At 37.2% G+C, this 24147-nt stretch overlaps 1 protein-coding gene across 1 annotated transcript; it reads left to right on the top strand.

Annotated features, from left to right (window-relative positions):
* Nucleotides 1-2862: 2862 nt before the first annotated feature.
* On the top strand, nt 2863-23675 carry LOC132102005 (semaphorin-7A-like). The gene is made up of 13 exons (XM_059507218.1): nt 2863-3015; nt 3511-3650; nt 3947-3994; nt 4387-4482; nt 4559-4637; nt 10761-10856; nt 10995-11116; nt 17351-17514; nt 18226-18331; nt 18978-19152; nt 20771-20880; nt 22741-22886; nt 23326-23675. Exons 1-13 carry the CDS (start codon nt 2919-2921, stop codon nt 23396-23398), a joined length of 1452 nt encoding a protein of 483 aa, XP_059363201.1. The 5' UTR covers nt 2863-2918; the 3' UTR covers nt 23399-23675.
* The last annotated feature ends 472 nt before the right edge of the window (nt 23676-24147 follow it).

Below are 24147 nucleotides of genomic sequence, written 5' to 3'. Positions count from 1 at the left end.
ATGACTAATGCCATAATAATAATAACATTAAACTGAAAAGCACCTTAGTGGCTCCAGTTTTGATGTCATGATGACTGCTGTTTATTTGGTTTATTGTGAGTGTGATGACTGTCAGAACTAGGGATGGCAAAATAGCTAAAAAACTACATTTGCATTTTGTACTATGACCAATATTCGAGTTATATTCGATAAGGTAGGAAAAAGCTTTTCTCTTCTCTCCTGATGCCACAAGAGGCCGCATCGAGCAACACATTACTAATGCATTTCTTAAAAACAATAAAATAACAAGACTATCTTTGAAAAAAGCACATAATGTTTAAATGAATGTTTATAAACCATATATAATTAATAAAGTTGCTTAGAAACAAATCAGCATCACGCATGTGTGTATTATGTATAGTTTAATATTTGAAATTTCTAAATAGTTTTTGATTGCCACAGTCAGAACAGACTGCTGTAACTCGTGTGACCTCTTGACCTCTGAATGTCCAGCTCACAGGAAGAACGAGACAAGAGTTGATCTGCACACATGTTCAGTACATGAACTGATGAAGAACGAGAGGTTAAAAGAAACAGAGATTAAACCACGGGGAGGAAGGCATGAGATCACAGACAGTGACTGTACAGTGAATTTACCCACACAAGAAACAGAGAGCATCATATACTCATATTTTTTTAAATATCAGAGCATTCAACAAGCAACAGATATTTGCAGGTAAATTAGTGAATTAGTGTTTTTTGTTTTTTTTGCTCGGTTTAATGTGTTAAAGAAACACATACATGCATTTGAATGGAAAAAAATAATCAGTGAATTACACTTTTAAACAAGATTAACAAACAGCTTAAAGGAACGGTTCACTCGAAAATGAAAATGTGCTGAAAATGTCCTCATCTTCAGGCCACCTGAGATCAGGATGAATTTGTTTCTTCATCAGGTTTGGAGAAATGTAGCACTGCATCAGTGTCTCTGCAGTGAATGGGTGCCGTCAGAATGAGAGTCTGATAAAAACATCACAATAATCCACAGCACTCCAGTCCATCAGTGAACATCTGGAGAAGACAAAAGATGAAACACATCCAGCATTAAGATGATTTTAACTCAAATACATATAATAACACTTCCTCCAGTGTACTAAGACAGTGATATTAACAGACCAAACTCACTAAAAATCATACTAATAAAGTATACTATCTACAAAAAATAAGATGAGCCCTGAATATGTCCCGGCGAGAACGGAGCACAATCCGACACTTTTTTAGAAAAGCATAAGAAGCAAATCAGAACTATCTAAAACAGTTTGGAGATAAAAATAATTGTGAAATAGGTAAAAAATTATAATAAACAGATGTGTCTCGTTAAAAAAAACAAAATAAAAAAAAAAACTGGATGACATTTAGTTCAGGCAGAAATTTATTTTTTGCAATGGTTAAATAAATGTTCAGCAATATCTTTAAAAGATTTTTAAACTTTTGTACATTTTGTAATGTGGAAATGTTTAAATCTTGTAATGTTACAATTAACCCTGCGTTTGTGCCCTGCACATGTGAAATGCTTTTTTCAAACCGTTTCCCGAACGAAAACAGTGCAGAGTTCAAACGCATTTCATTGAAACGCAAATTTAGCTGAAGCCAAGTGACTTTGTGCGACCCACAGTTTGAAAACATGTCATATTTCACTCTCTTATTGTTCATATTTTAACACTGTATTGGTGTTGCATGAGGCAACACTTCTGAAAGCGTTAAATTAACACTTTGTGGGTGGTTCTCATACACTTTCAAAGTTTTAAAAATAACTCTTATGGTGGTGTTTTCCGGATTTTACTGTGCATGATACAGGAAGTGACATCCATTCCATCTTGTTTAATGAAATTAGAAAAATCTTGATTATTTCAACATATCAAAAGAACAAATTTGTAAAAATAAAAGTGACACTGTTGTGTAATCTGACTGGCTGTACATTTTCTTGTGTCCTTGTGTCCCAAACAATTAAGCTATAATTAATAAAGATGAGTGTCCGAGCTTGACCAGAGCACATTTCAGAAATTATATAATAAGCTTTTATCGAATTACTTCCTTAATTCACAACACAACATATTATTTTTTTTAAGTAAGTTGAAAAGGCTCTTCAGAAGAGGAATGACAACTGGAAGGTTTTTGGATGTTAAATCTGAGTCGTTTATGACAAATCATCAATAATAAAAGCTCATATCTCTTTCTCCGGAGGTTCTGGCATGAAATTTCAAGCTGGTTATATTAATTAGGAGTGCTTAGTTTTTGAGCAAAAGCACACAAATATTTACTTGAAAACATGCCATGTATGTTTCTAATCTGCCATTATTAACTACTGCAGACCAGGGCTCTCTAATGATGGACCTGTTTCCACAACTCTTCAAATATCAATAGGTTTATCACTTTTTACAGAACATAGGCATGCAATGGTTTTCATTTCCAGTGCATAAAAACATCAGCACATTTAGGACACCTTATTTAACACACATCTGTGCAAAGAAAGAAAGAAGAAGGGAGAGTCTGGCTACACCTTTGTGATCAACCAAATTATGCACATATAGGCTACTATTAGTTATTTAAAACTATTGAAGATATATTCGTCTCCTCGCATCACATGCTTTTGTTACTCGCTAGATTTACTTATTTGTACTTGTTCTTCACGCCATGATTCAGCTTCTATAAATTAAACTTCGTGTAGAATTAAAATTCACGGTTCGAAAAGCAGAGTTTAAAGACTTGTCACAAGTTTACTCATGACGTAGGCTAATGATGACGGGTTGACAAACGCCTCGCCTATCACACACACACACACACACACACACACACACACACACACACACGAGTGTTAGGAAGTCAAATATTGGTTGTCGACTCTAGATCCGCTTCTGTCACAATCTCTCGAGTTAAAGATGGACTGGGCATCACTTTATTCGCTGTTCGTATGCGTTTCATATGTTAGTTCAACAAAACTACATGAAGCAGCTCGAGTGAAGGTCACACATGAAGGTAAGATAACATTTAATCGGTTTTATTCCCAAAGATCATCGTTCTGTCAAGAACAAGACGAATCAAATATGTCTTGTTGAAGTAAATGAAGAAATAATAGATATTAATATCACGCTTAGATCCAAATGTGATCGACTTTGTAGTTCAAAATCGGCAAAATAGGAACATTTTGATGTCAAAACAAAACAAAAAACACATTTAATTAGTTGAATTGTAGCTACTTAGTATGAATTTACAGCAGAATACCAATACAGTCAGAATTAAACAGTTTGTTTCATTTTATTTGAGTCACATTATGGTAAAGGAGATACAAGTATCACATCTTCATGTGTCAAACTCTCACAGATCTCTATTTTAGCACCAAAACCACGAGTCTCTTATCTCAGACACACAGCCGTCTCTTCTGCATTTCTGTGTTTCGTTAATGTACTGCTTTAAACTAGATCTGTATGAACACACTGCACACTTGATAACTTCAGTCTTCCTCTGTTTCAGGTATAACCAGGTTCTCTTTTGAAAACAGTAATCATACTTTGATGAAGCTCGTCGGCACCTCTGGTAACAAAATCATCTGGGTCGGAGGAAACAAGGTCCTCTATTCCATCAGACCAACACAATCCTCCAAACCCCGTCAGGTACAGTCGTGTTGATCATGTACAGTATATAATACAGTAGATCTCAGACTGTACATGACGTCTGAAGGGTTCCCAGCGGATGATCTCTCTAGTTCCTCTGCCAACAGAAAGATGATATTTTACATTAAACGATCATGCAAAAACATATGCAATGCAGCTTTTTCCAATGCAAAACATTTAATTTTAAAGTAATGTTTATGGCTCGTGGAACACATATGCAAACATGCTTCTGTTATGATCTCTTATTTGCTGTTTTGTTTGTAATGTTTCATGTTTTCTGCACTGTCCTTGTTTAGGTGAACCTGTCTCTTTGTCAGGATAAAGGGAAAGATTCAAACAACTCTGTGAGTATTAAAGTCCAGAAATTGTGAAATTTACACTTCCCACAGGATCAGGTTTTGTTTATGGAAGAGAGTTAAGAGAGTCTGTTTATTGAAAAAAAAAACCTGCGTTTACACAAAAACCTTTCAAACTAACCTTGAAAAGGAAAACCATGTTTACATGAAAAATGTAAAACTCTAGTAATATCATCACAGTGTGCACAAGATGTGAATACACTTTTATAATCTCTTTTTCGAGAATATACAGTATATTGTCACGTATGCGCACTTCAGTAAAAATGCAGGTTAAGGTTGAATTATTTATTATGCATAATTAAATATTGATGTAAACAGTATTGTTTGAGGGCTTGCTGGTGTTTTTTTACTGACAGCTGTTTAACTTTTGGTTTTTCCAGCTCTGTTCACTCCGGATCTCTCTGCTCAGAGAAGGCGTCGATGGAAATCTGTTCATTTGTAGAAAACATGATAGAAATACAGAGTGCTGTGACTTGGTATGTCCTGTTTCCATACTGTATGCATTGTAAACTCATATGGAAGTATAAAACTGAGCCATTTCTTTTATTCCAGGGCTCTGATTATTCTCCAATCAATTGCTTCACGTCAGAACATTATGAGCCAGATATAAATGAGCCGTCATTACTTGTTAGTGAGTATTGCACATCATTTAATGAGTATTGAAATGCATTCATGTGCATGCATGTTTGCACACATATGGCGCATGAAGTAGAATTGCAAAAATAAAAATCTTGTTGAATGTCTGGTATTGAAGAAGGGCAGCATTCAGCAATCCATATCTCTAGAAAATGTTATCTGATGAATGAGAGACATTCTTGACTGGCCATGAGTAGTTTATTGTTAAACCCCACGCTGAGCACAAAGGAGTATTATTATTTAGTATATTATTATTATTATTTTGTCAGGAACACACTGTGCAGGCTTTGTATTGTTTGGCTTCTCCCTCTCGCTCCATCTCTTTCTGACACTGTTCTGAACGCAGATTCTTCTGAAATGGTTTTAGAAGAGCAGCAGGTGATTTGAAGTATTGAAGCACTGTTCTTTGGTAAAGCTTTTTGGATAAAACCAGTACAATCACCTGCATATATTTCTTTATTTTACCAAAGTTTCAGCAAAACGTCTTTGTCAAGGTATCTTTTCTTGTATGGTATAAACAGACAATAATTCACAGGTGTAATCAATCAATCGTTGCATTACATTGACCAACATCTCAACCTAATATCAACTTGGGACACAGCATTCACAAAAAACCACAAATCGAACACTTGCACTCCAAATGGTTTAAATGTGGATTTTAATTTCCTTACCATACAAGAAATGATACCTAGTGTGTGCTCATATGTTCTTTTTACGCAATTTTGGTGTCTTCAGACCTGCACCACATGTGCTGTAGAAATAGAGTTGAGTAAAACATTATGAAACAGTGTTTTTTTAACATAATTTCACATTGCTTGGTTCAAGGCAATGCAGACGTGTTGAAGCCCAGGTCTACTTCTGATGCTCATAATGCAGTTCATGTATTTGCATGATATCATTTATTGCTGATACTCCATTGTTAATGTTTAACTCGTAACAGACGAGCTGACCGATATCATGTTGCTACCACAAAACTTTTCACTATCATTTCATTTCTCATACAGGATGACTTTGTCTTATGTAGAACACAAATGGAGATGTTTAGCAGAATGTTCAAGCTGCTCTGTTCCATACAATGAATGTTAACCTCCAAAAAGTACCATATACACATTTTAACACTAGTCCATTGCACTTATGATGCACATATAATGCGTCTTGTATTGAAAACAGCCGATTGGACATTCTGCTATAAATATCTCTTTGTGTGTTCATGGAAAATCTTGCAGTGTTCAGAAGGTTTAAAGGGTCATTTTTGGTTGAACTACAGTTACAGAGAGTGTCTGATAAGAAGCATCTAAATTCTGCACGTATTTAGCACAATTGGTTTTTTGCATGTCGTCTTTAGCTCAGTGGTTTCTTGATGAGGAACTTAAAGAGTAGCTAGGCCTTTCCAAGTACTGATGGTCTAGAGATTGTGTCCATATATAGATCTATACAGACGCATGTTGACCCTTATTTAAAAGGGTTGTCTAGATCATTTAGTTAAATTTAATTACAGTTAAGTAGAAATTAATTGTACTCGGCTGTATTTTAGGCACTAAACAGTCCAGTACATTATAGTCAAACACATTTTATATTAAAATAATGGAGATTTCTGTGCCACCCCAGGCTCCTCCTGGCCACACAAAACATCCTGAGTACGGCGCAATCAAAACATGTGATGTAAACGGAAAAGGAAATAATTACAAAACCTGATAAACAGCCATTGTTTGTAATTATTAATCAAGTCAAGTCAAATCACCTTTATTTATATAGCGCTTTAAACAAAAAACATTACGTCAAAGCAACTGAACAACATTCATTAGGAAAACAGTGTCAATAATGCAAAATGATAGTTAAAGGCAGTTCATCATTGAATTCAGTGATGTCATCTCTGTTCAGTCTTTGCAATCATTTGCAATCAAGTCAACGATATCGCTGTAGATGAACTGAAGTGACCCCAACTAAGCAAGCCAGAGGCGACAGCGGCAAGGAACCGAAACTCGAAGAATGGAGAAAAAAACCTTGGGAGAAACCAGGCTCAGTTGGGGGGCCAGTTCTCCTCTGACCAGACGAAACCAGTAGTTCAATTCCAGGCTGCAGCAAAGTCAGATTGTGCAGAAGAATCATCTGTTTCCTGTGGTCTTGTCCTGGTGCTCCTCTGAGACAAGGTCTTTACAGGGGATCTGTATCTGGGGCTCTAGTTGTCCTGGTCTCCGCTTTCTTTCAGGGATGTAGAGGTCCTTTCTAGGTGCTGATCCACCATCTGGTCTGGATACGTACTGGATCCGGGTGACTGCAGTGACCCTCTGATCTGGACACAGACTGGATCTGGTGGCCACGGTGACCTCGGAACATGAGAGAAACAGACAAATATTAGCGTAGATGCCATTCTTCTAATGATGTAGCAAGTACATAGGGTGTTATGGGAAGTGTTTCCGGTTCCGGTTTACCTAATTTATGCAGCCTAAAAATCCTTTAACGGATTTGGATATTAAAAGCATATTAGTATGTTATGTGTATGCCAGGTTAAAGAGATGGGTCTTTAATCTAGATTTAAACTGCAAGAGTGTGTCTGCCTCCCGAACAATGTTAGGTAGGTTATTCCAGAGTTTAGGCGCCAAATAGGAAAAGGATCTGCCGCCCGCAGTTGATTTTGATATTCTAGGTATTATCAAATTGCCTGAGTTTTGAGAACGTAGCGGACGTAGAGGATTATAATGTAAAAGGAGCTCATTCAAATACTGAGGTGCTAAACCATTCATGGCTTTATAAGTAATAAGCAATATTTTAAAATCTATACGATGTTTGATAGGGAGCCAGTGCAGTGTTGACAGGACCGGGCTAAATAGTCATACTTCCTGGTTCTAGTAAGAACTCTTGCTGCTGCATTTTGGACTAGCTGTAGTTTGTTTACTAAGCGTGCAGAACAACCACCCAATAAAGCATTACAATAATCTAACCTTGAGGTCATAAAAGCATGGATTAACATTTCTGCATTTGACATTGAGAGCATAGGCCGTAATTTAGATATATTTTTGAGATGAAAAAATGCAGTTTTACAAATGCTAGAAACGTGGCTTTCTAAGGAAAGATTGCTTTTGTAAGGTCCAGGCACTCGGCCCAAGGAAGGTATCCAGTGCTGGCTGTCTTTTCAGCTCGTAGAGTTATTCAGTTTAAATCCAATTCTAATCTGACTCCATTTTAATATGACCTAGAATTTATGTTGAAAAGGCAAATTGGTTGTATGCCTGTGTCTAATTATTATTATTCTGACATTTGATTATTCTAGTTTACTCTTTACTTTTATATTTACTCATTGATTAGGAATCTATGTCGCTCAGGGTGTATCATGCCGGCCTGTATATACATGTACCCCATGATCACAAACTCTCCAGTCTGATCATTAGTCAGAGGATATGACTAACTATTTAATAGACCGCCTCATGCTTGTCATTCTTTAAATAGTGGTTCTGTTTAGCCCCCTACTTTCACTTAATCTACTTGAGGAAATAATTTCAGAGTAAGTCAGAAAAAAATCAAGCACTCCCATTACAGTAATCAAAATATCTCTCATCTTTTAGGATCTGTATTATCTGTTAATCTACTTTTGTAAAATTGAGACTATTGTACTAGTTGCACCGAGACATTTCAAATGATATCAGACATGACTGTTAGTTCACTTGCATTGACATTTTCATGTAATCATTTTGAGCAGATTGAGTAGAAGGAAGCATGGGTGAAGGGATTTAAAATTAAACAAATGGACAGAAGGGAAGGAGGTCTCCTGCACCTCCAGTCTGTGGGGTGTCTGTTATGTGCCAGTGCGGTGCCAGTGTATGTTTGTATTGTCTGTTTCTCAGGAGATCAAGGTCTCTCAGGTTCTTTCATCCTAACACTATCAAATAGCACACCTAGGTTCCTAACTGATGACCAAGAATTGACAGAGCAGCCATCTCTTAGACAGCGTTCTAGGTTATTACATGCAGAGTTTTTAGGTCCTATATTTAACACCTCTGTATTTTTCAGAATTTAGCAGTAAGAAATTACTCGTCATCCAGTTTTTTATATTGACTATGCATTCCATTGGTTTTTCAACTTGGTATGTTTCGCTGGCCCGCAAAGAAATATAGAGCTGAGTATCATCAGCATAACAGTGAAAGCTAACACCGTGTTTCCTGATGATATCTCCCAAGGGTAATATATAAAGCGTGAAGAGTAGCGGGCCTAGTACTGAGCCTTGAGGTACTCCATACTGCACTTGTGATCGATATGATACATCTTCATTCACTGCTACGAACTGATGGCGGTCATATAAGTACGATTTAAACCATGCTAATGCACTTCCACTGATGCCAACAAAGTGTTCAAGTCTATGCAAAAGAATTTTGTGGTCAATTGTGTTAAACGCAGCACTAAGATCCAATAAAACTAATAGAGAGATACACCCACGATCAGATGATAAGAGCAGATCATTTGTAACTCTAAGGAGAGCAGTCTCAGTACTATGATACGGTCTAAATCCTGACTGGAAATCCTCACATATACCATTTTTCTCTAAGAAGGAATATAATTGTGTGGATACCACCTTTTCTAGTATCTTGGACAGAAAAGGGAGATTCGAGATTGGTCTATAATTAACTAGTTCTTTGGGGTCAAGTTGTGTTTTTTTTATGAGAGGCTTAATAACAGCCAGTTTGAAGGTTTTGGGGACATGTCCTAATGACAATGAGGAATTAATAATAGTCAGAAGAGGATCTATGACTTCTGGAAGCACCTCTTTTAGGAGCTTAGATGGAACAGGGTCTAACATTTTTAGATGGTTTAGATGATTTAACAAGTTTTTACAATTAGGACTATTCAATTATGGTTGACTAGTTGAATAGACCTAATAATTACAAACAACGGATGTTTTTGTGTTTATTTGTATATTATTATTTTTTTCGTTTACACCACATGTTTTGATGGCGCCGTACTCAGGATGTTTTTATAAGCGTGGTCGGGGGGGGGGAGCCAACAGCCAGTCTGGGGTGGCACAGAAATCTCCATTATTTTAATATAAAAATGTGTTTCACTATAATATACTGGACTGAGTACAATTAATTTCTACTTAAATGTAATTGAGATATTTGTGAATTAGATCAAGTAATACTGAGTGAATATGTCAATTTTTATACATGTATTTCTTGGCGACGTCATCACTGCTTGCGCACGCAACCAGGAGGCAAAAGACCCGCGCTCTTCGTACCGCTCCCTCTGCTGCTTCTACATTCACTTCCTGTTTGGGACTACTTAAGCTGGAACCATGTCAGTAGCATAGTGGTGGTGTTGTCGCTAGTCAAAATGCCAAGGAGTTGTTGCGTGGTCAAAAAATGCACACCAGCTTGGGCCTTTTATAGTGATCTCCAAATGCAGAATATATTTTAGTACATGCATTTGAGAGACGTTCTTGTGTGTTGCGTTTACATGCATGTTTGATATGGTCTTAAAGATCAAGTCAATTCAATTTAAAACACTGTTACAAAAACCTCCTTTTGGGAAACAGGAATCCTTTTGCTAGTCAATGTCTGTTCATTAATTCAGCATCCTCGGCCAAATTGTATTACAGTATTGGTAGTATCTTTATTTGTTATAGCAGTTTCTTAGTCTTCTGACAAAAGACTCCTTTATCTCCTCTAGACAGTCGTCTCTCAGTTCTGCACAAATACTGTACATACTTGGCTACAAATCAATTAAACAGTAATGAGTTTGCGGGTGTAGTGAGCAGCATGTACTACAGTATTTACCTTTACGTAGAATAATGAAAGTTCTCTTATCTGAAGTATTGTATTCATATTGTCTGTGTATTGTGTAGTAGTATTGAAAGCTTTTAGATTAGGCCAAACTTCCCTCGTGGTCAGTGCATGCAGAAGAACATGCTCAACTATAGTGCTTTGTATTTCACCAGGAACTAATTAAATTTCACCTCATCCCCTTTGTTTTTATACTCCCCTCCAATTCCTCTTTGTCTCTCACTACCTGGATTCGTTTTCCAAATATCCTAATCAGCTGTGCTCTTGTTCATATCATGTTTTGCTACTTGATGTTCACACATGGATAAATGTGGCTTCCTGTCTGATCTCTATATTCCATGTTTCAGATAACATGCTGTACTTCACCAATTCTGAGAAGGGATTGTACAGAATAAACAAGAATGACAAAAATGACAACATTTGGCCTCAGGCGAATCAAGCGGGTGAGAAATTAGATTTAACAATTCTACACACACATTTCACTGCCACAGTGAAAATTTACATTTTTCACTGAAATAAGTTCATGCCATTATCAGAACGATACTGTTTTGATTCTAAACAGCGCTGTTTTTTTTCTTTAGAGCAAACATACCTGAAGCTGATCGCTGGTAAAGGCGAAGACAAAGTTTATTCCTTCTTCGCAGAGAAACACAAAAGTAAAGATGGTGAGAAGTGGATTGCACGAGTCTCTCAGAGCTGCATGGTGAGCAGAAACACCCCAGAAATCATAAAAAAAGTGAATTTGTCATTGTATTGTACTATAGCCCACTTAAAGTCTTCATGTCCGGAAAACCATCTAAGCTTTACATTTTGTTAATGGTTTAATAAAAATGAGTGCAAAATATGATTGCAATTAATGATGCCTTCTATCCTTACCTAATCTGATTAAAAAAAATAAAAACAGTGATCATTTACTCCCCATCACATTGTTCCTAACCTGTATGAGTGACTTTCTTCTGTGGAACACAAAATATAATTTTGAGAGTTATATAATATAATGACAGTTACTGTTATTTACATAAATTACATTAACATATGCATATTTATATTCATTATATTAATGTTTACTTCAGATATACACTACCAGTCAAAAGTTTGGGATCAGAAATCTTTTTAATGTTTTTTACAAGTTTCTTTTGCTCATCAAGGCTGCATTTATTTGATTGGAAATGTTGTAATATTGTAAAATATTATTATGATGTAAAATAATGTTTTTGTATTTCAATATACAATACATATAATTTATTCTTTTGATGCACAGCTGTATTTTCAGCATCATTACTCCAGTCTTCAGTGTCACATGATCTTCAGAAATCATTCTTTTCAGACTCAGTATCAGACTTGTGTGTTTGTCTCATAAATTTTATTAACGTCTTACACATGCATACTAGCTTCTGATAAACTGTACTTTGAATCTGCCTTCCTACGAGCATTAGAAAGTTTTGTGCTAGAATGTGTTTAAATTGTACGATAAGAAAATATCCTGATTTTAGCGAAGAAATCCTAATTTCTGTTGTTAGTAGAGCATAAGGTTTATCTGTCGAAGAAATCTCAGATTAGCAGCCCATATATATGGTACCAGAATAAAGTAATCTGTTATTGGGTGAAGAAATCCCCACTTTCAGTTTTAAATGCATAAATCTTATATCTGGCAAAGAACTCTCAGATTGGCCGCATGAATTAATCTGCGTGGTGAAGAATCATTGTAGTCATTAAAGTGATGCAGTTGAATAGTGAATGAATGGTGTAATTCTAGCCTAGCTAACTAGTAATTTGCCATTGTCTGTGAAGTGGATGTGCTGCTTTGATTTGTGAATGACGTTGTATGCAATACGTCATAAATGACTAATTTCCTATGGATGTTTACAATAGAGCAAGTTCTGCTCAGCTTGTGTTTGATCTAAGCTCCCATCTGTCTCAATATCTGAGCGCGGAAGTTGAGAGCAGCCTCTTTAGGTTCAATCTGATATAAGCACATGTCACAGACCTTTGTGTACACAAAGAACTGCGTGTGGGCATACTGGCTAAGCTAAACCCTTTACCTAAATTGCTAGCTGTTAGCATCTGACTAACACTCATGGTGCGTTCAAGTCCTCCTGGGAAGTTCGTACTTACGAGTTGACAAGTCGTAAATTCGATGTCGGGTACGTTCAAGTCAGTTTAGTCGACACCAGATGGCAGTGTACCCTCTTTTAACTCTGCTTATAGAAAATGTAGAGCAAAGAATTTGCATCAGGTGTGTTTTGTGTTTTTTTGAATAATTTATGAAGCCACCTTAATCTGTATCACATAAAAACGTATTAATTGTTATATTGCAATCCTGTCTATCAATTTCAACTAAAAAAGTACCGTCAACAACAGACGTCGCATCGCAACAGTCATGTTTCTCATTGACACGCCCCCAACTCGGAAACTCTGAGCTTAAACAAAATTCTGAGTTTCCCCACTCGTAATTACGACTTTATGTTGGCGTTGATGTGTGTTTGACTCATAAATACGATGTATCCGACATGACTTGAACGCACCATTAGATAGGTGTGGGTGTAAAGTGTAAGGCCCAATCCCAATTCTACCCCTTAGCCCTACCCCTCCGTTTCGCACGTTCACATGAAGGGGTAGGGGTGTCTCGATTCTCTTTGGTTGGAGGGGTAGGGGTAAGGGGAAGGGCCCTTCAAACGAAAATTTCTCGGGACCACACTTCAAACGAAGGGGTATGAATTATCTTGGCAACATGGCTGCTGAGACACATAAATGTAAGCTTTATTGGCATAAATAAAGATTTTAACAAAAAGTAATCATTTTTTTATGTTACTTTCAATTGTGAGTTCATTTTAACAGTCATGTTACTCAAATAAATTTTGCAAAAAATCGCTAATATTTGCTAACTTCATATCATTACAGACACATACAGCATATGTCTGATCAGGGCGATAACTGCCGTAGACATTGATGTGGGCTAATCCCACCAATAATTAGACATCGCTAAACCATTTTCTCAAATATTGCCTATTCGAGAGAGAGAGAGAGAGAAATGGAAATTGCGTGTATTCGCGTCTGTGCGTTTATCTTTTTAGAGTGAGTTTACCTAAAAACAGCGATTGTATCCTCTCGTCGCTGGAAAATATAATGTAGAGATTCAGTATTTAAACTGTATTTAATAAAAGTAATTGGGCAGCGTTGACAAGTTTATTTTCTCCTGGATGTGTGAGCTGCGCGATTTCCGATATGTGTGTGTGTGTCAGTAAGCAGCTCATTAATACAGAACGATAATTAAAGGCTCTATCAGCCTTTCTAAATCCTATCCCTGCTCTACCCCTCTTTACTTCTCAGGACAAGGCTATTACGTAAGGGACGGTTACCGTTCATTATGCTTTAGGCCCCTGAGCAGACTAGAAACACTTCCTATTGTTTCTGTTTATTTACTTTGAGGTATTTGATGTGTCCCTGCTAGTGTAGCTAACAGTCTCTTTGGGTTTATGACCACAGGTGAGAACTGCATAGTCATATCTCCTAGCTTAAACTAAATAAGGAAAGCCCTTCCCTATCCCTCCATCTCTTCCATTTCAGTTTTGTTTTATTTGATACCTTCATAGTGTCCAAACCTGTGAACCATCAGTGCTTTGAGAAATAGCTTGACCACATGTATAGTCCAGTCATTAGAAGACCCCTGCTTACAAAGTTACTCAAACTCTCCCTTTGTGTTGAAAAGCACAAAAACATAGCACCCTTCCTCACTAGCTGCCCCTCACCAGCTAGTCACACCTTACATGGCCTACGCAGCTGTTCACCATATAGATAGCGTTACACCTCTGTACATACTTGCATTGTCCTTCTGCCTCTCTCTCTCTGGTGTTCCCACAAGTGTGCCAGTATTTGGCAGACATTCCACAGACATCCAGCCCTGTCAGCTCAACAGGACCACCTGGAAACCCAGCAGGGCACTTTGATGGACGTCCTTTAGCCCAAAGCAGCCAACAACCTGCAATGGCAGAGAAAGGAGCAGCAAGACAGTGACACAAGTGGACACTGACACCTAGTCTGAACCACCAGGATCTGACCAGCATCATCCTCTCCTTGGCCCACAGTCTTACGGGCCTTATACAGGATGTAAATGAACTGAACTTCCGTTCTACATGGAACTGACACTTGCTCAACGAGAGAAAGCACAGAACAGATGCAAGGAACCTTACAGAATGGTGCAAGAGAAGGAAATCACCAGTCTTCAGGAGGCGCTAACAGCTGCTGGAGACCAAGAGCAGCTTGAATAAGCCACCAGACAGGACTTGGAAAGAGAACTGTTTCACACAAAGTCACTGTTTAAAACAGTGTATGTGGAACTTAATGAGAGAGACACCAGATCTAAGGCCTTAGAAGGCCATCTGCATGCAGCCAGAGCAGAAGTCCAAACTCTGACTCTGCAACATTAACAAGGAGCTTGACATGGTTCAGAGAGAACTGAAACAGTACCACAGACTGTGCATGGACTCAAATAAAAGGCACTGCATGTCACACAGCCAGCACACCTGTACACGGATACAAAGGGGGGAAATAAAGCTCCGTTTGACATTTCAGGAAGCTGACTTTCGGGAAGTCAGCTTCCTGAAATCCTCTGCAGCTGCAGAAGGAAAGGGATTTATTAATCCGAGCCCTGAAACAGTAAATGGAATAACACTCAAAGACTTCAACCTCAATCTTGAGGACACATCTTATCAGACTACCAGCAGGTTAAACCAGCCATCATAAAGGACTGATCGACTGACCTGTTTGATGAGTTCTTGGAAGGACAACCTTCTGACTCTTTGCCTAACACAACACAGCATCAGACCCCTCCAAGGGAGGAGCATCCCTTTACCAACACAACTCAGGCAAGCTCAAGTCGGTGCCGCCACAAGAGCAAAGCGACACTGCAAACATCAGATTTCTAGTGACGTTAGAGCAAAACAGAGGGCTAACAACCACCTGCTGCCCTCCTGCCACCATCACGTCAGTCTGAAATTCTCTGCACACTACAACAATTCCCTGCGATCCCTGTAACCACCTGCACTCTCTCCAGTGAGAGTCCAACCCAGCCGTTCCAAAACACAGGTACCACGGATAGCCTACTGGCTGACAACACCCAAAACAACCATCTTACCCAAACCAACTCACTTCAGGATGGCAGGTGACACAGCCTCAACAGGATCTGCACCTTGCTACATCACTACAACACACCGCCCGACAGCATCCACCACGGTACCACAATCAGTTGTGTCAATGTCCGTATCATTAAAAAACATTCCAATCTGTACAGAGTAAACAACCTTTAAGTCTCTCAGTGGCGTCGTTTCGATACAGTTAGTCCATACAGTTACTTCCCTCATACATGGTTTACTGTGCTTAGTCCTGTATGTACTGTAGGAATTAGATGGATAGTGTTGTGGTCGGAGTTAGCAAGCAGTGGTTTCGCTCTAGCCTCATAAGCGTTTTTAATGTTACCATAGCACTTGTCTACGTAGAGTTCTGTCCTTTCTTGTACCACATTTTATATATTGTTCGAAACCTGGCAAAAACAGTTCAAGCTTGCACTGATTAAAATCACCTAAAATGAATACTGGAGCCTCTGGAGAGCACTGTAGTTGTTGGTGAACACAGTCCGCTATACATTCTGCTGCTCTTGCTGGATTTCCACTAGGAGCGACCTAAACCGCACAAACAACGACGCTACCAAACTCCCTCGGTAAATAAAAAGGTCTCATTTTCAAGCACAGAACTTCAGCATCCGGACAGCAGATTGTGTCTTTAATAGTGTAGTGTTTGCACCAAGCGTTACTCGCATACACCGCCAGACCGCCGCCTCTGACTTTCCCTGACTGTGCATTCGTGTCCGCCCGCACCAGCGAGAATCCTTCCAGCTCCAGAGCAGCGTCCGGGACATCGCGGTGTAGCCATGTTTCCATAAACACCATCAAACTTGAAGTGCGGTATTCAAAACATGCTTTGGAGTTAGCTCGAAGTTCCTCCATTTTGACGTGCAATGATCTGGCGTTGCACAGTATCATTGCTGGTAAGGGTGGTGTGTTGATATTATCCTAAATGTTCGCTGGATGAACAGATTGGTTGACGGCAGTTTAATTCTGCTACAGTTACTACTAATACTAATTCCCTTTTGAGCTTAATTTACATCATCTTACTGATCCTAAACTGTTGACCAGTAGTGTATATAACGTAAAAAAACTGAAATGATCTGGCTTATACATTACATTTAAGTATATTTTGGAACAGTAGGTATCATTTCTTTTTTCAGCCCAATTATGGACATCATCTGCTATATCTGTAATGCAATCTGATATTCATGTGTTTTGCATGTCTTTCTCTAAACACAATAAGTGTGAACGCTTGAGTTTCCTCTGCAATCTTTGACTTCCTTAAATATGTGTTATTTTAGTAGATAGGAAATGCACTTGACTAATGGCAACACCTGCGTGTTTCTCAGTAACTCACAGCCACATTTGTGCTAAAGGTAGCGTTTCTATAATAAGAAGCTCTTCTCAAATGCAGGTTCTGGGAGCTTAAATGTTGTCAAAGATTTAAAAAGCAGCATTTGAGATATTTTCTTAAAGATGACGTATTCATAAAGTGGATTTTTTGCATTATAATAGATCTTCAGTTTGAAATTCCTTGTTTATATCATTTGAGAAATCTTATGAAGTTTCAGTATTTTTAAAATCAATGCAGAAACACTTGCAGAACCTGATTGTTGTTTTAATAATCTTTAAGCCCCTCATATCGGTGTAACCTTCTTAGGTGGAAGAACAGGAGATGTTTAGCCGAATTTTCATGCTGATTTTTTACATACATTGGAGGCACACAGAAGCTTTCAGGCTCCAAAAAGCACAAAAAAGTAGTCCATATGATTCTCATCCTATCAATGAATTAAACACAACACAATCTGTTTCAGAATGACAAAGGTGGAAATAAAAATGTGCTTCAGAGCAGCTGGACATCCACGATTTACACCCGTCTGTTCTGTGGGAAAGATTATGAATTCACTCAGATGATAGATGTGGCCACACTAGACACAGACAACGACACAAAAATGTATGCGCTCTTCAAAAACTATTGGTAAGACACAAACTTGATTTCATGCTTTGTATTTCAGGTGATAACTCAGAATAAGACCTGCAATAATTAATCATTATAATCACATGTTTTTAACCAGTGCCTTTGCTGCTGACCTTTAATGATCCAATTCAGCCTTACCAAGCAGCAAAAGCAACTTTATATAAACATATAATTTGTGTTTCATTGAAGTAAAAGTGTTGAACTTAATGCAATGCAGAGGGGCAGCACAGCTGAAAGGTTTGTTTGATCTGCATTTACATTTCAGACTTAATCATTCCACTTTTGGTGTGAAAGGGCTGCCAAAAATGACTTTAAGTCAAAATTAAACAAGCAAGTTCAGGCCAGATGAGAAAAAGTAACCCAAATGTAATATAATGCATTACTTTCCATAAAAAGCAACACAATTGGTTACTTGTTTAGGGAGTATTGCAATATTGGATTGCATTACTTTTAAAAAGTACTTTCCCCAACACTGGCCTCAATAGTTGATAGTTTAAATGTACGCCAAATGCTCAGTCTTTTGAATTTGGCGTCACATAAAAAGACTTTTAGCGAGTCACATGAACTAGTGAAGCCACAGTCGAGTGTTAAAAGCTCAAGAAAACAAAGGTCATTTGACACAGTTCCACAAACACTGATGAAATAAAGAGAGAGTGTGACGCTGTTGTGTTTGCGTGTGTCTCAAGTGTGACGTTCGGTCTCTGTTTACAGGAACATGAGTGCTGTGTGTGTTTATAGCTTGACTGGAATCAGCAGGATCTTCAGTTCGTCTGGATTCAACGCTGCCAATGTTCCTCCGAATCCCCGGCCTGGAACGGTAAACCGGCACTGAGTCAATATATAATATACAGAAAATCTCAACTGAGTTGTTTCGTCGCCAAATATAACGATATTACGCCTAGCTCTTCATATAAAGTTATACAAGTATACTCACATATGCACTAATTAGCAAAACCCAACTGCTTAATTGTTTGCATCATTGCAAAATGTAAACCATATTCTCAATAAGTTCTAATTATCTACAATACATGTGACTATAAAGTAGGGCTTCACGAAATTGGAGTAATTGTGCAGCCCTACTATAAAAGCATTAAGATAATCGCAGATGTGCTTTCAGGGATGTCCTCCGCTGCAGAGTATTTCTCATTGGCACTGTTCACTAAATGATTCATTCTTGAGTTTTGAGCCAAAGACAAACAACTCCAGATGCTTCACATTACAACGTCTTCATATCAGTCAATTCATTGATGTAATGAAACACAAATGTTGTGTAGTTGAAATGAACTGCTCGTCTGTAATCCAGTCAGTTTTGGGTTTTGTGTCCTTTAAAACTAAAACGAATGCTCCAGTGCAGCTCGGAAAGGCACTTAGCATCACTCTCAGTTCTTTAACCGTTCTAGAACCGACTCTTGAGCTCTGTAGTCCTAGATTATCCTTCAACTAACTTCTTGTGGTTCCTTTAGTGTGTTCCGGACAGTACTCGTCTAAGCAGTGAAGTGCTGATGTTTATGAAGGATCGTCCAGAGATGAAGGATTCGGTGATGCCAGAGAACAGCCCCCTGTTGTTCAGACACCACCATTACACTCATATACAGGTGGACCGGGTACGAAACCACACCGTCCTGCTTCTGTCTCTAGGTACGTGAATCTGTCTCCGTGAACCGTGAGGAATTTAATGGTTCGGTTTCATTGAGGATTCTGCTTTACAGGGACTGATGGAACAGCAACAGTGAAAGGAAGTAAACTATTTAATCATTGCAGTTCATAGTGTTCATCGTGTGTTTGATTACATTTAATTTTTTAACTTCACTGTACATTTCTGCCATAGTCACCACTAATAACCTACTTCTAAATATAATGTAGAAACTTAAAATTTTCTGTAAAGCTGCTTTGCAATGATTGAAAATCAATCGCTATACAAATAAACTTGAAGTAAATTGTTGAGCTGCCATCATGCAAAACTCACTAAGCAACAATAAGGATGAAGGCATAATGGATCATTTAATCATTTGACAAAATTACAAAACAAAAAAATGGTTAGAATGATATACACTTCCGTTCAAACGTTTGGGGTCTGTGAGACTTGTAATTTTCTTTTTAAAGAAGTCTCTTCTGCTCATCAAGGCTGCATTTATTTGATCAAAAATACAGAAAAGAAATCATTTATTTTTAAAACAATACATTTTTCAGGATAATTTGATGAATAAAAAGTTAAAAAGAACAGCATTTATTCAAAAGATTTTTTCTAACAATATAAATATTTGCTTCTTAACAATTTAATGTGGAATCAATTGTGGAATAAAAAATAAAAAAAAAGAATACACATTTACAGATCCCAAACTTTTGAACGGTAGTGTTTATTGTTAGAAAGGATTTCTATTTTAAATAAATGTTCTTTTTTTTAACTTTTTATTTATCAAAGAATCCTGAAAAAAAGTATCAAAAATGTTAAGCAGCACAACAGTTTCCAGCACTTTTAAAAAATAATTTAAAATTGTTCTGATCCCAAAGTATTGATCGGTGGTGTACAAATACAATAACAATGCCACATACTATAAAACATAACATTTATTTAATATACCAATACAGCTATTCTGCTGTAGAGAACAACAGCCTTCACTAGGGCTGCACAGTATTTAAAGCTTGTTAAGTAATGCAGCAAGATACAATAATCAATCATACAATCATTTAAACATTTGCAAATAGGTAATTACATCAACAGCATGCTACAGATGCTTTAAACAGGCTTTTTACAGCAAAAAACATTCATCCTTTCATGCCATCGTTTTATCAGCCAATCCTTTTACATAAACATACAACAATTTCCGAAATGTTGCTTTGAACAAAAGCTTCTGTTTCTCAATGGAGCTGAAAACTAAAGATGTCCGAGTTCCAATCCCTGTGCAACTGATACTCGACTGCCATTGGCTCATATGCGTTCAAGGGGAGGGGCTTACCGATAGGTTAGTTGTGCATAAGTGTCAATTATTACAAAGTGCTTATCATCAAACATCCTGTTTCACTCATAGGTCAGTCACATAACAGAAGTTAAAATGGGATATAAATGCAGTTTCATGTTGATTTAAACCAATCAGTTTCACATTAGATGTCTAACTGCTGCAGGAAATCGAATGAATAACAAACCCTAGTTAAGTAAATCGCTTTGTGTGATGTGCGTGTGATGGTTAGCATGATGTCTAAGTAGTTCCCTATACAGACAGATTAGTTAATGTCCTGTTGTAATATTTTCTCACAGAAAGCGGAGGGATTCATAAAGTGCTGGAAGAGCCTGTTTTTGTGATTGCGGAGTATCTGCCGTTTCCACGAAGGACGCACATCACCAGCATGCTGCTGGACGCTTCGGAGGTACGTCACAAAAATAACACCCAACTCCTCACTTCCAAACCGAAGCAGGAACGCCACAAGTACTAGAGCCCTATGACTCGAAAATGGAATTCTCTGCGTAACACGGAATATTATGGAATTCGTTAAATTGTGGGTGAATGAATCCAAAGTATGTTAGAATAATGGCATTAAAACCTGTTATGGACTAGTGTCTGTGAATACTAAACCACTGCATGTTCTGAGTGTCTCTTTGTGAATGAACGGCCAGATGCGCGGTATTCGTATACTACACACATACTGAAGTGTGCATGATTTCATGAGAATCATGATTTCATGTCTGAGAACATGAACTTCATCTTCAATCACTTAATGAGCATTTTATCATTTCATTTGAGAAAAACTATCGTCATATCGTATGGAAGGCATTTTCTGCCAAATTTAAATAAATAAATGAAATGATTAAAATTAAAATTAAAACCAGATTAACGATTTCATTACAGAAAACTGTACGCAAAATATGTGACAAAATTGAGAATGAAATTAAATGATTTCATTTTCACGGTGACATACCTGTCAAATTGAAAAATAAAATGCAATTGGTGATTTCACATTTCATTTTCAATACAGTCTCAAGGCAAGACTGTCAATATTAAAATGAAAAGCCAAACGTGAAAAAGAAACTACACTTACAGTTTTTACAAAGCTCTTTATTAACGCTCACGCAATAATAGTGACACAATTCAAATTGAAATGTAAATTTTACTTGTCATTTTAATTCCTCTTTTATTTCTCTGTTTTCATTTTCGTGAAATGAAATCTGGTTTTAATTTTAATCATTTCATTTATTTATTTAAATTTGGCAGAAAATGCCTTCCATAATATCGTAGACACACAGCAAAAATGTAAGTCTTCATGCAATCCATCAAAATGAGCATTTGGTCCAACTTGAAGAAATTGTGACAGAAATATATTACTATACTATTTCTACTACTACTACTAATAATTTTAGAGAAATAAAACTAACAATTTGAATGATTTAACTTTAACAGTAGAATGCAGCACTTCCATTTGACCAAAAATAATAGGTTTTGTTTAATTTTCTGATTAAAGGATAAATTAAAATAATGTTTTAACTTTCATTTGATTACCAGAATTTCTGGGAGGAATTTTTTTATTGTTAAAATTGTATTAAATTATTAAAAAAGGAAGTCAGGTGGAAGACAGAATTTGGTCAAAATACAATGGAATTTGAGAAAAAATAAAATGTATTTCATAGGGTCCAATTTTTTTTTTATTCCTATTCAACTTTTAGTAAATTGTTGTTAAATTGTAGAAATTTCATAGTTGCAATTAAATAAACATGCTTTTTGAGAACTAAAATGGAATAAAATATATTTTTAATGGAACATGGGAAAAAAATAAAATGGATTTCATAGTGTCAAAAAGTACCTAAATCGGTAATCAAATTTGAAAAAGTATTGATGCACATTATAACCAGTATAGCATGCATGCCGCTAGCAACGCCAAGGTCATGGGTTCAGTTCCCAGGGAATGCATGATCTGATGAAAGGATTATTTTGAATGCAATGCAAATAACTTTAAATAAAAGCTTCTACTAGATGCAAAAATATAAATGTTATTCAGTTTATCAGTGATTGGCTGTATTAATAATGAGCGCAAAGCACATGGTTTCACAGGGAAATCTACAGTTATATGTACTTTCAATTACTCTGAATGCAGATATACGAAGAGCTTCAGTTGTGTCTTGATTTTATTAGACTCCTTTCCTTTGAAATCTATGTTGATCTTCAGTTTTAACACAAATCTAAATCTATCATGTTATCAGCTGTTGTTCTCATTATCCTGTGTTTAATTTCTCAGAAGCGTCTGTATGTGAGTTGCAGTAATGAGGTCGTTCAGATTGACCTACAGAGATGTGAAGATTATGGAGATGACTGCACCCAATGCAGTTTATCTCAAGACCCCTACTGCATTTGGAACGGTTTGCTGTGCACCTCAATTGCAAAGTAAGACCTCAATGCACACACATCTGCTTCCTTCCTGATAACTCTTGTATTTTAAGCAAATGCTCAAAACCACTGTTACTGAAGCTCATCGTAGTTATTTAATGGACTGAAAGAGTTGTGGAGTGATGCTGGAGTGTTAAGTGGTTTCATGCTGGTTTGAGGCTCTGTGATCTACAAAATGAGTTACACACTAAAGTTTCAGACTTCATGTTTGAGGTTTGTCCAAATTATCTTAAGCACAAGTAATAGTGATGCTTGACTTGCAGATTGCACAGGTACCTACAATCATTCTGAAACCTCACAGACCTTATTTTCTACCACTGAAGCATGAAAATAACTTCCCCCACCCAAACAAAACCACACCACATGATTCACTTAAAAAAAAAAAAAAATGAATATGACAAGCCTCATCTCAGTAATGTGTTCTCTTTTTCCACAGAGCCCCAGTCCAGGATTTCATTAGCTGTGGTAAGTATAGCTCTGTTTTTGTTACTGGGTGTTTTTCACACTAGCCATGATCACTGTGGTCTCAAACTGAGTGCAACTGTTCCTGAACTTCCTGAACATTGTATTTCCTGAACAAGGTGCAGCCAAATAAAATTTTAATGCGACTCGCATTAACCCCACCACAGTTCCATTGCAAGCAAATCTAGACCACCATCTACGGATAGTTTCAGGTTTAATGCTGTGGTCTACATGACACCAACTCCCTCTCTGCATCCGGTCTAGTTTGTGTCATGCATTTGTCAGAGGTGGGGGGCTCCCAAATTTAATGACAAAATAAAGAAAATGACTTGACTTTGACTTGGGATACAGTGTCTCGAACTTCATAACTTGACTTAATAACAACTGCAATTTACTTAAAATAATAAGTAACTCTGCACATGGTTACATTATTATTATTTATAATTTTCATAGCTACATTATTATAAAAAAAATCACACCAAATTGTGCAGCCCTAAAAAAAAGAGCCACAACAAACTTGCATTTTCTTTAATGACATTTTAAAAAAGGTAAACAATAAATAAGGTAATCAGATATTTTCCCACATCGTGCAGCCTATAGTGTGAAAGGCCACACTCTTAATAAATGCTGGGTTCTTTCGACCCAATTTTGGGTCAAATATGGACTAACCCAACTGTTGGGTTACAAACTTAATGTAAAAATGTAACCTACCGGTTAAGTTAGTCCATATTTGACCCAAAATTGGGTCGAAAGAACCCAGCATTTATTAAGAGTAAACCATGTCTTCTACTCACTT

This window comes from Carassius carassius, chromosome 23, assembly GCF_963082965.1.
Source record: "Carassius carassius chromosome 23, fCarCar2.1, whole genome shotgun sequence".
Taxonomy (NCBI): domain Eukaryota; kingdom Metazoa; phylum Chordata; class Actinopteri; order Cypriniformes; family Cyprinidae; genus Carassius; species Carassius carassius.
Note: the sequence above shows the minus strand (reverse complement) of the source record. Positions and strands in the feature narration are given on the sequence as shown.